Source organism: Corvus moneduloides, chromosome 20 (genome assembly GCF_009650955.1).
Source record: "Corvus moneduloides isolate bCorMon1 chromosome 20, bCorMon1.pri, whole genome shotgun sequence".
Lineage (NCBI taxonomy): Eukaryota > Metazoa > Chordata > Aves > Passeriformes > Corvidae > Corvus > Corvus moneduloides.
Window position 1 is genome coordinate 3,030,003 of NC_045495.1, and position 12,441 is coordinate 3,042,443.

The following is a 12,441-nucleotide window of genomic DNA, read 5'->3' on the forward strand; positions in this document are numbered from 1 at the left end:
GCCCCCCTGACCCCGACGCTTCTCGAGCTGCACTGGCTGCCAGCCTTCAACCATTTATCATCCCCCTTTCAATCAGGCCTCTTTTTTTTCCCCCCGTGGCTCTATTCTAGAGGACACTATTTTGAGTCTAACTACTCGCTGCCACCCCCAAAATAATACGGCAGAGGCTATTGATGAGTTCTTTCAATTGCAAACAGGTGCACAGCGCTCCGATGTCGATCCAGAGTCGCCCAAAATAAGCACCCCTCTCCATCCGTGGGATGTTTTGCCAGGAAATCGTCATGCCAGGCAGGAATAACCCCGAGCTATGCTGCTTTACAATGTTCCAAGTGGTAGGAGTGGGTAAGTGAAAAGGGAAGCCCCGGGGGCAAAAGGGGAGGAGACGATTCCGTTCCTCCAGCGCAAAAATCTTCTTCCCCTGTGTGGTTTGTTGGGATAAACTGAGGAATGCAGGCAGCCATGAAAATGCCGTGTAGTGAAGGAGAAGGAATTAAAGGAAAGCGAAGCAGAGGGGGCAAATTCAAACTTTTAACTTGTCCCTGGTAGCTGACGCTCTCTTTCATATTCGAGGGAGTTTAAAAAAAAAAATCTCTCCCCCCACCCCACCGAAATCGCTTTCATGATCCCTACAGTTCTAGATGTGTCAATTCAAATGTAAATGTGCACGAGTGCTTCCAAGAGGATTTTAATTACAATGATAGCATCGCTAATTATGGATATATATTTTTAAAAAATTATATATATAAAGGGGTAATTCAGGAAGGTGCTCTGCAGAACCTGGTGGGATCAGTCAAAATAAGGCTGTGCAGAGAGTTAAAGGGCTGGGCAGGGATTTGACAAAACCCAGCAGGTCCCTTTTCCCCTTCAGGCCAGGAGGTGAGAGGCAGATTTCGGCCACACACAGCTAATTCAGCATGGGCACTGCTGCCCGTGCTGTTACTGTGCTCTGCCAGAGGCCTGGCAGCAGGGAATCATTCCAGCTGTGTATTTACCCACCACCACTCCTGCCAGGCACGTTCTGCTGCTCTGACAGCTGCTGCAACGAGCCCTGTGCACCGCAGGAGCTGCTCCCTTCCTGCCCTGGCATCTCATTCCCGGGGAAGTTTCACTGCAAACCCACAGCCAGTGCTGGCTGCAGCCAGGGATCAGCACCCCCGACCTTCCCACGGCATCCCTGCAGGAGCAGCACTGACCCAGGGAGGATCAGCCCTCCACACTCTGTGTGCAGAAAGGCAAAGCAAGATCACAGCCAGGACAGGCAGCGTGGCACGAGGAGGAGGGAAGGAGGAAGGGAGATTCTTGCCCTCAAAAGAAAACGTGAGCGTGGCTGGATTTGCTTCTACCCTTGCTTGCAGGAACACTAAGCCACAATCCACATCATCCTCAATTCCATTGCCATCCAAAGACGTTGCAAAGAAAAACATCCACAGAATCCTGGAAGAACAAAGGAGGGGTTTCCATCAGCTCCCTCTGGAAACAGCTGGGACAAGTGGCTCTGGCCTGAGGCAGGTGAGGTCTATTTTATATATTTGGTGCGGGGGGTGCCTGTGGGTCCCTGGGAACGTTCCCTTTGCCAGCAGGAACATCCAGGCTCTGCCAGAACACAGCACTTTCCTCCCAGCTCCTCCTGGCCCCTGGGAGACCCTGGCCCTGCACATCCCGACGCTGCTCTGTTCGGGATGGCTGGGATGCAGTCAGAATCCCGGGAAACAGCAGGCAGAGCCCATTCATCGCCTCCACTCTCCAGAAATAAGACAGTGTCAGAGCAACTCGTTCCTCATCGCTATGCAGCACAGCCTTCCCAGGGGAGGTTTTCAAGGAAACAGAAAGCAGCAGAGAAAGCTTCCGAATGGCTGAGGCTGGGATTCCCAGAGGGATCTGTGGGCACCAAGCACTCGACTCTGACTGGAGAACTGCTGTAAACAACAGCTTTGGTGTTCATTTTCACCCAGGCAGGATGGTTATTTAATCACAACCGAGGCCAGCACTGATGTTGTCCACGCAGCAGAAGGGGGTGACAGGTACCACGTGTCACAAACTTACACTGGTTTAAATCCAGCCTGCAGGGATAAATAATAACCTGGAAGATGTGTGGACAATACCACCCACTGCAGCTGTTAGCTGGTGCATGGGAATGTCCAGCCCCACCATCCTGAGATGGTGGTGGGCCACAGTGGCTAAAGTCACTTTGAGAAGGGGACAGAGGAAGGGAGATACTGATTTTTTACTCCACCAGTGCTCCAGTGCATTCCTGAAGCTCCCTGCCTGGATCCCTGTTCCTCAAACACTTAGGGAAGACCAAAGCCACCCATCAAAGCCAATTTCCAGGCATTTATCCTGATTTGCCTCAACTTCCTTGCACTGGCTGACATGCCCCAAGGCTTCTGCTAATTCTCAATTCCCAAATCCCTCAAAATAAAGGCAGGGCCTGTGGGAAGACAGAGAGGATGTATGATTTGATGTCTGTGTGCCCACACTGTGACCCTTCCAACCTTCTCCTGTTCAGGGCAGCAGCACTAGCATAAACAAGAAAGGAGACAGACTTGAACCCACCTTAAAGGGAATTGAAAAATAAAGGAAAAGCTAAGGGTTGAGAGGCAAGTTGAGGCTACAATTTAGTCTGAGAAGGAAAAGGTCCATCCATTTTCATCAGGGATGCACTTTGGCTGTATCTCAGGACTCACAGAGTGAGTGCTGAAGGTTATCATACCCTTACACTCTGACCACACATAACATGTGCTGGACACGTTAATATTCTCTGTCCAGTGACCAGGTTACTTATCATTTTTTTAAGAAATAGGAAAAACTCCCACAGTGGTACAGAGAGATTTAAAAAAACCAAAACAGAATAAAAGAAATAAAGTAAATTTTAGTCCCTGTGTTTCCTTGCAGAGAATACCTGCACCTGCCTCGCTCTCTATTTTGGGATCTCTATCTGGAATTCAAAACATCTGGATGATTCAGTGTATCAAATTATTATCAAATCCAGGGAGCTGGAATGCTCTCCTCCTGCCCTACCCACACTGCTGCTGCTAATTTAAAGACCAGCTGCATCCAAGCATCCCTCATCTTAACTGAACACAGATTTTGTGAGTGCTCCCACACAAAAAAACCCCTCCAAAGTAAAACCTAAGCAATGCAAAGTTTCCACAACTAATACAAAAAAAAAAAATTCAGCACCTCCAACACCTGCACAAACGCTCTCACTACACTTCAAAACTTGATTTAGCAGAGCACCCAGGTTACACTGGTCAGAAATAGCTGGACTGGATGGATGCTCAAGGACCACAAGTGAAAGCCCAAAATAAATTGATGGGAACAAGTGAAAATCCGTCTGTAATCACAGAACAAATTCACAGGCCTCTCTTCAGCACAGAGCAACGAGCCCTGATGTTGGTGGGTGCTGGCTGGCAGACAAGAATTGAGGCAGCCCATTACTGGGTTTTTTTTGCAGTGTAAAGTCAAGGATGAAGGATATAAAAATTTAGAGACCTGCATTAGAAGTCTCACACACTGGCAAGTTATGGGATTTTGCAGGCAGGCAGGAAAACAGATTTAAAGGCTGCAATCCTAGTTATTTTTAGTGGGACAAATATTGCAGTTATGCTCTACATCTCTCAAGCTGTATTTAAAAAAACCAGTTAGCCAAGTTTATTTGCCACAGAGTGAGGAGGGAAAGCGTGTAAGGGAACAGTCTCTTTATGGCCAGAGCTAGAGAAACCCCACAAAGCCAGGCTCCAGGTGTGGTTTTTCTCCTTCACCCCCTCATAAAACAAAGTTGTCACCACTCTGTGTGTTTGAGCCTGCCTGGCCTCCAGCCAAGCCTCCCAAATGCCATTTTCTGCCTTCCAAGGCACAGGGAAGAGCCCACACACACTCTGCACAGATTTGGGGTGGGCAGGTGGACGCCGCTGAGCCCCATCTCCCCACAGCTGTGTTTTACCTCTCTCTGCTCACTGCAGATCTTGCACAACCACAGAGGGCGTTTCTGGGCTCCAACAGTTTCTATCCCACACTTGGTGCAAACTTTCTGAAACAAGGAGAGAGAAAAAAAGAAAAAAGGGGGGAAAAAAGTGGTGTTAGCAGCTCCCCACAGCCCCTGGGGGAGAGGAGGCTGAGAAACCCCTGCTCCAACAGCTCTGCTTTGCTTTCCTTAGAAACCTAAACCATGGCACAATTTTCCTGTTTATCCTGGAGAACCGCTGACTGTAGGAAGCTGCTTGAAGTCTGTCTGAGACAAAGACAAATCCACAGCACAGCCCTTGACTTCAGGGTGGGAAGAGAGCTGAGAAGAAGAACAAATCCAACCCCACCACCCACAGGTGTACTTCCAGAGCAGCTTTTTTACTCCCCTAAATCCTACCCCCCAGCCCCTGTGGCGTGGAAAGCAGCTGTAACCAGGCACAAGTGCAAGGCTGGGAATGTTCTCCTCCCTCCCCTCACACCCCTGGTCTTAAATCCCACATCTTCCCCCCCAGCTCAGCACACTCTCCTTGATCTGTGGCTGTTTAGGAAGTGGGCATGGCCACGGTTCCACACATTTCCTGAATGTCTGCTGGTTCTGCACAGCCTTTATTGCTGCACGAGGGAACCTTCAAGTCCCTGCTGGCATTCCAAGCCATTTACAACCTGAATCACCCAACATTACATAATGAAGCTGATGCCTATCAGCCCTGGCGTGCAGCTTGAATGAGAAATTGGATGAAACCTTTGATCCTCACAGAGGAAAAGCCACTCACAAGAGGAGAGGAAAACCACGAGGGCTGGATGTCCCCAGGTAAGGTTTGACATGTCCCCCACACCAGGCTGCTCCTGTGTCCAGGGATGAAGGTCTCATCTCCTCCATCCCACTATTCCTGCCCCCATCCTCATCCTCCCAGAGGAATAATGAACAACCTGTTGGGTCTGGTGCATCAACCCTCAACATGGTGCTCCCCAAGCCAAGGGGGATTTGCAGATTCAATTACAGGCACCACCTAAACGACCCCAAACTCTCCCTCCCCCAACCCAAAACCTGAGGGAGCAGCTCAGCCTGAAATACCCTCCAACATCCCAATCCCCACACGGATAGCACATTCAAACGCTCCCTCTAGTGGAAGTTCCCAACCGATTTTACTCCCAGCCATGAATTCTGAAGCATCCCAACATTAAAACAGCGTTTTCCTCCTCCCCTTCTCCGCAGAGTCGCTGGGAAATTGAGCATCGCTCACAACCCCTGGAAGCAGACATAAAAATCAAGGGCGTTAAATGCAGCCCCATTTCTCATTATACACAAAACAAAGCACTTCTTTCTCCCACTCATCCTTCACCTTTTCCACATGACATCAATCCCCTCTGCATGGTAAATGGCACGCTGGGCTTTGTCTCACTGCTGCTGTTGTTAACACATCTGGCTTCGCACGCACCTTTGTCTTGCCACAAAGCCTTTATTTCCCAGAGAATAAAAACTAATACCAAAAGCATTCTTCTTAAAGCATGGAAGTGGCACTCAGAAGACCCATCAGAAATGCAGGACCTCAGCTCAGCAGAAGGGACTTGCTGAAGGTAAATTCTTTGCTGCGTTTCAGGTGCATCATTACAAATTCCTGTTATTGAATTAAATGGGCTGCAATGACACGGTAACAGAGCAGCGCCTGCCAGAAAAAGATGAACTTCAAAAATCCACAATTCCCTGACAAATTGCTTATTGCACACAGCGCTGCATGAGTGATGGATATCCCTGGACAAGAGGGAACAAGCAGTTCACTCTGTGCTCTGCTGAAGGGTTGGCTGTTCCCTGAGTTCACTCCACAACATTAAAAAGCAGAAGGGGAGAAGCTCAGGGCATCCAGGCAGCATTGCCTTGGGCTGGCACAGAGCTGAAAAGTGCAGCCAGTCTGAAAGCAGCTGCAAAATGCACCCTGGAAAAGCAGGATCTCACTTAAATCAACCTGGATGTGAATGCTCCTGAACTGCCCTACAGACTCCAGACAAAAAGGGAATAAACATTAAAAAAATGGGAAAAAAACCCCAGCTTTTCTCTGGGGTTTTCTGGTCACAGCCCTCCCAGTGCCTCAGGCTCACACTGTGCCACCAGCTGAGGGTCACTCCTGCAAATGGACAGGGCTGGGAAGTGTCTGGAGCAGCCTCTGCCTCCTCAGCAGTATACAGGGTTCACAGGAAGTTGGATAAAAGCCCCGTGGCAACGTGACTTAGCTGGCTCCTGACAAGGTGGGAGCAGAACTGCCACGGGAAGAAGGCAGGAATAGAGCACATCCTGTTATTCCACATGCCTGAAATACAGGAAACAGCCAAGAGTCTCCTGCCAGCCACCAGCCCTTTATTCTCCACAGCACACAGAGACCACGCTGCTCTCAGAGCTGCTCTCATTCCAACCAGACCTTTCACTCCCCACTGCTGCTTCCTTCCACACCCCTTCCTTAAAAGCTGCTGTCTCCGTGGTTTAGGACCCAGGGGCTCCAAGATTTGTGTTTCCTTTCCCAGGCACTGCCTTAGAAGGAATCTTCTGCATCATCCCTGCATCCCTCGAGCGATTTCTGTGCACGGGCTCCAGTGGAGGAACCTGCTCGGCAGCAGAGCTCACAGCAGCCTGCTCTGCACGAGAACTGTGTCCCACAAGAGCCAGCAGTGCCAACTGGCAGAGGTGCCAGCATGAACCAGCCCATGGCAAAGCAGCAGGTTTTACTCAGTCAGGAACACTCCAGCGCCCAGCAGGTGCCCTCACCTCGCCACAGGCAGCACGCTGAGATGAAGGAACTCCCAGAGGTGACTCCCCAGGGGAAGATGGGTTTCAAGTGCAGGAAAACCAGGCTCCCAGCAGAGGCAGGATGAGGTGGTTGCCTTGGAGATCATCATCTCCACAGCAATACAGATTAACCCCTTGGCTGTGGAGCCAAGAGCAGCAGGAGTCATCCCTGGGCTGCTGGCAGAGCAGGGCTCTCCCTGTCAACAATGCACACAACACAGGCAGTCCCTGAGGAACAGGGCTGGAAAACTTAAACTGGTTTGGAGCTTGAGGATGGACTTGAGCCCTCTTGGAAGGTCTCAGGGCAAACCTTGCAGTGAGTAGCAGCAATGCTCACAGGCTCTGTTGTGAGTTACCTCTGATGGCTGCACATTTCTGCCCCTTGTCCCACTCTGCAAACCCCAGCTGGGAGATGCAGAGGGGGCTGGCACAGCCCATCCCAGCACTGAGTGCACCTCAGGCACTTCAGGATCCTGAGGAATCTCTTACTATCCCCGGGCTGCAAGAGAAAACTCGATGGTCTGACAGCACCAATGAGAATAAAATCAGTTAACCCTGCAGAGCTCTCCAGCTTCCAAGGGGCCTGGTGGCATTTCCTAGAGAGTTCTGCTGCCAGGAACAGGCACGTGTCACCAAACCCACCTTTTTGCAGTCCTGGCAGAAGACAGAGGAGCTGCCCAGCAGCCCCAGCATCTCCCCACAGAGCAGGCACTGCGAGAGGCCGTTCCCCATCGCGTTCTTCCTCATGTTCTCCAGCCTCTCCACCAGGCGCCTGCGGGCAAGAGGCAGAGCAGCAGTCACAGCACTGCAGGAAAAGCTTTAAGTGCTCAGACCAGGGCAAGTCAAAAAGCACTGGGAGAAGGCAAAGGAGTTAAACCTGCCAAGCCCTCTCCATTTTTCCATCTCCCTGAAAGCAGCACAGCAGGCACTGCCGTGCCCACGTCCCATCAGAAGCAGGAAGGCCAGACTGAAATCCAAAGACCAAAATGAGCCTGGCTATGGCACAGGAGTGCCAGTAACTGCTCCCTGCTCTGTTCCACAGCCCATTTGGAGGACAGGAAGCACATAGGCATGCACAATGTCTGCAACAGCAGGGCTAGGAGAGGGGAGGAAGGCGGGAGAAGCAATTAGGATGCAGGGTGTGGAGAGCATGCAGAGCAAGGTTGCTCTGCCATGAGATCACTGCTTGGCAACCTTCAGGCCTCCATCTGTAGAGGGGGACAGCAGCAGCCAGGCCATTTATCAGCAGCAGCACCAGCAGGAAGCGATCCCGCTATCCATGAATCCCATTCTCATTAGTGCTAATGTCCCATCCACCAGGAAGGGCCCATTCTGAGAGCAAAGCAAGGGCTGTTCGAAGGAGGTACTGCCCGTGGTGGGGAGGTCAGGCTGCACAGCCAGACCCAGCCATCATTACTGGATTTATGACCCTCGACTTGGACTCCAGCACAAAAGAACTCCTGGGAGTGAACAAAGGCATTTCAGAGAATGCTTCCCCATGGGAGCTGCAAGGGTAGCACTTGCTGCAGCTCAGGGTCACTGGCCGCTGCTGGGGTCCCCCATTTATCACAAAAACATCGCTGTCACTTCTCATTAGCCCTCGCTAATGAGCGCTGCACAGGGAAGCAGAGAAGCAGGAAGCTGGGCCTGCTGGCCATGGGCTGGGAGTCCCAGGGGTTTCCTGTCTCATGAACACAAACACTGCTGGAAATGCTGCAGGGCTGCCCAACTCCTCGGCTTTAAAGGCACTCAGTGTAGGACGATCACAGACACAGCTCAGGCCAGACGTCCAGCAGGACTGAGCACAAACAGGAACCTGCAGCAGCAAAAGGTTGTCTGTAAATTAAATAATTCAAGCTAGCAAACCCCATCCAGAGGGCTCAGCCAACTAGAACATAAACTCATTCTCTGCTCCAGGCAAAATCCCAGGGGCCTGGTGCGGACAAGGGAAAACCTGACTGCACTGCCAGCAGTGATCCTGAGCCACCCGTGCACCAGCCCAGCACCTTCCCTGCCTCTTCCAGAGCCACTGCCTCAGCACTGCCTGCATTTTCCAGGGACTGTGTCAGGGCTGCAGCCTCAGCAACCCCCAAGGCTCAAAGAAGGCATGAAAAGACTTCAGAGAGAGGGAAAACATGACATCCTCCCCAATGGTCGTCACCTCCAAACAAGCAGCATGGGAGGGGAAAATCACTGACCTAAGGGATGCTCTGAGTGATGGAGGCTGAGCTCAGGCAGCTGGGAGAGCCACTCCTGTCTGTGCTGACCTTTCCTTGGGAGGGAAGGGGACAATGAACGTGACCGTACCCGATGCGCTGCTGCTCCACCATGTCCAATCTCTCTGCCTTGCGGATGACTCCCAGGATGACCTCAAGCTCCTTCGGGCTCAGAGCCTGCATCTTCCTCTGCTTCTCAGTCTGGAATGTGTGCACCGACCAGCCCGTCTGGAGCCTGTGGGAGGGGGTGGAGGGCAGGACTCAGCTGGGAAAGGAAGGAAAGCACAAAACCCCTGCCCTGCCCCACAGACCGAAGCTGCCCCGGCACAGACCCACGTGAGGGTCCCCTCAGGGAAGTCAGTTCCATGACTAAAGCCCAAAGCAGGAGTCTCCTCTCTCTGACCACATTTCCAGCAGCACCGAGTGCTGTGCTGTCTCTCCTTGCCCTCTCACCTCCCTTTCTGCTCCAGTTTGTATTTTCCCACTCCGAGCCCCCATTCCTGTTTGCCCATGAAGAGAAGCAGCGCCCCTTGGGCTGCCTCTCCTGGGGACACCCTCGCTGGCACCCTTGGCACCACAAATGCCAAGAGCAGACTCCCAAACACAGGGATCACCTGCACCCTCCTCCCTGGAAGGTCCCACATCCCTAATGCCCTCAGTTCAAACACACAAATCGCTGGGCATGCCTAGAAATACAAATTTGGCAACATCCTCCCTTGGTGCAGCCCAGGTTCACACGAGGACTTCAGCAAACCCTCTGTGCCTCACATGCAGCAGCTGATGTTTCTCCTTGGCTCACTTGGCGACAGGCAGGAGCTTTCACAGCTCAATTAATTAATTACCATTCAGGAGGGGTTTGGAGGTCACTGGATAAACTTATGGCTGCAAGGAGAACGCATCCTCGGGCAAAGCTGTCTTGCTGAGGCTTTCTGCAGGCTGGGGAAGTGCCAGGGGAGTGCACTGCTCCCAGCCAGGCAGCCCCCTCAAAACATGGGGTGTTCCCCTATTTTCTAACCCTCTGCAGCAGCAGCTGAGCCCAGGGGGCTCAGGCAAGAGCAGAGGTGGCACAGACCCCGCTGCCAGGAAAGGAAAGCATCCAAGAAAAATGCAGCTCTAGTGCTTGACTCATCCCCACCCTTTTAGTCTTTAGGTTATGCAGTAATTTTAACTTCAGGGGAAGATGAGATCAAATGACAAGTTCCTAAAACAAAAAGGTGCTGGCAGCTGGTGGATGCTATCAATTATATTTAGGGTGCCGCAGAGATCTGAGGCTGCCTCCAAGCTCTTCCTATCACCCAGGGGAGGGCTGTGGGATGGACTGCCATGGGTGCAGGATGAGGCCAAGAGCCCAGCGCTGCACAGAGACACCAGGAAAGCTGGCAGAGCAGAGCTGAGAGTGGAAGAGGAGGAGGAGGAGGAGGAGGAGGGTGGGGAGCACTCACTTGGCTCGCAGGGCCAGCTGCCGGTCGTTGGGGCAAACCCAGGGGCCCGTCCCGCTGCCAAAAATCATGTCAGCCATGGCCCCAGCCTGGGGAGGGGTGGCAGGGTCACACCTGAAAGAAGCGAACAGCAGCCACTCTTGCAGCAAAGCAAACAGAAGTGATCTGCCAGCACACAGACTCTCACCCACAGACAGAGAGAAAAACATACCATCATCATCCTCATAAAATACAAGCCAATAAATACCTCATACCTCCAAGTACCTTGAAGGCAAGGCTGGAAGTTTAGATTTTATGGTATACTCTCAAAAAAAAAAAAAAAAAAAAAAAAAAAAAAAAAGCCAGACACTCTTTGTCAGTCCTGATTTTTCATTTCAAACTAGAGAAAAGCATTGTCTGTGAGAATAATCTCTGCCTCCCCACCTCCAGAGCCCCAGCGCTGCAGTTCTGACAGAGAAAGCCACTCCAAAGGACACAAAGAAGCTGCAGTTGCCTTTTTTTTTAACCTCTTAATGGGGTAACAAACAAAAACCCACGCGACAATCAGCATGAATAGTGGCAAGTCATTTCCTTCATTAAAACTGCCTCCATAATAGCCTGATATTTATAACTCCAGCCTACAATAGCAGCTTGTTTGCATTCTCTGATGCTTAAGACAGCACCTCTTGCAGCAGATCTGCTGTGGCTCCTGTCCCCACCATGGTCACGCCAGTGATTCCTTGTGAAATGAAAATTCCACTGAACTGATCAGAAAAGGCAGCAAGAACCAACTTCCAGATGCTCCTGGGAGAAACACCCTCTGAAGAGACTCCGCAGCTGAGGAGTTCTGAGTCCTATCAGCAGCTCAGATGAATGGAAAGCACCCAGGGACAGGTACAGCCAAAAGATTTCAATGGATGCTAAACGCGACTTGATGTAGAGAGCTTTTAACCAGCTGGATTTGCTCTCCAGCAGAGTGAGTGTCTCACAAGCCCTAATGCATGAATTTCCAGGTATTAATACTTGTCCCCAGCACAGACACTCGCCAGCTTTGAAACTGTACCTGCTGGGCAGAGATAAGGTGTTTAATGCTGGTTGGCACCCAGCAGTCAGATACAACGGCAGGCAGGGTGTGTCACCTGCCAGCTGTGCTGGAGTTCCCAAGCAAACACTTTTCCCAGTCTCAAACCCCAGCACGCTCATGCAGCAGGGCTGTACCTACCCCTGCTATCTGCTGCTGCCACGCAGAGCTCTGTGCTGCTGTGCCAGGCACAGCCCGATGGCCTTGGCCCCCTCACACATCAAACTCTCCCTCCTGTGCTGAGCTCACACATCCCCCAGCACAGAAACGCCGACCTGTGGCACAGAACTGACAGCTCCCTCCTGCCAAACCCCACCTCAGCCCTCAGAGTTACAAACAAGGAACCAGTTCCCTCCTCTCTGAACATCCAGTTTCTGGGGAAGAATCTGAAAATGCAGTGCTTGCAACAGGCAGGAGGGAAGAGGAGAAATGTGTGTGAAAAGGGTGAAGGCTCAGAACAGCACTGACTGTTCAGCAAAGTGAGGCATGGAGGAGATGGGAAAGCTGCAGGAAACAGGGCTGAAGGAAGGAGACAGAAGTGTCACACGTGATTTTTTAAACCTTTACTGCGTTAGTCAAGGTGATGGCTTTTGAAAGAGACCGTCCCTAAAAGAAATCCTTGAACCCTGGCACCGACTGCTCTCCCCACTCTGCTCAGCGCCACACACTGGATTTGCATTTCCATTCGGTCCCAGAACACCTCCTGCTCTTTTAATCTGCCTCACCATCTCAAGCGAGGAGAGAACACTGAGAACACCTTCCCCACACACATCCTACAGCCTTTTCACACACCGGGGAGCAATCAGGCATGAACAGCAAAGGAACACAGAGGCTCCCGCCCTCAGGCCTGGGTTAGAAGCAGAGAGAAGCTACAATTTCACACAGAATGGCTGACCTGGGATTTTCCAGAGATTTCCCAAGCCTGTGATGTGTGGTTACAGGATTATATGCACATGTAGCCCCCCACACAAATGCATATAT

At 51.6% G+C, this 12,441-nt stretch overlaps 1 protein-coding gene across 7 annotated transcripts in view; it reads right to left on the reverse strand.

Moving 5' to 3' along the window:
* RPH3AL (rabphilin 3A like (without C2 domains)) overlaps positions 1–12,441 on the reverse strand; it is a 32,713-nt gene that overhangs the window by 15,367 nt on the left and 4,905 nt on the right. For 6 of the 7 annotated variants that reach the window (XM_032129939.1, XM_032129940.1, XM_032129944.1 and 3 more), the window contains 4 exons: positions 10,404–10,514; positions 9,053–9,196; positions 7,388–7,517; positions 3,944–4,030 (listed from right to left, as the gene is read on the reverse strand). In XM_032129939.1, the coding sequence (XP_031985830.1) occupies positions 3,944–4,030; positions 7,388–7,517; positions 9,053–9,196; positions 10,404–10,480 (438 nt within the window). In that variant the 5' untranslated portion in view covers positions 10,481–10,514. The remainder of the gene's footprint in view (positions 1–3,943; positions 4,031–7,387; positions 7,518–9,052; positions 9,197–10,403; positions 10,515–12,441) is intronic. The other variant, XM_032129945.1, reaches the window with a different exon arrangement.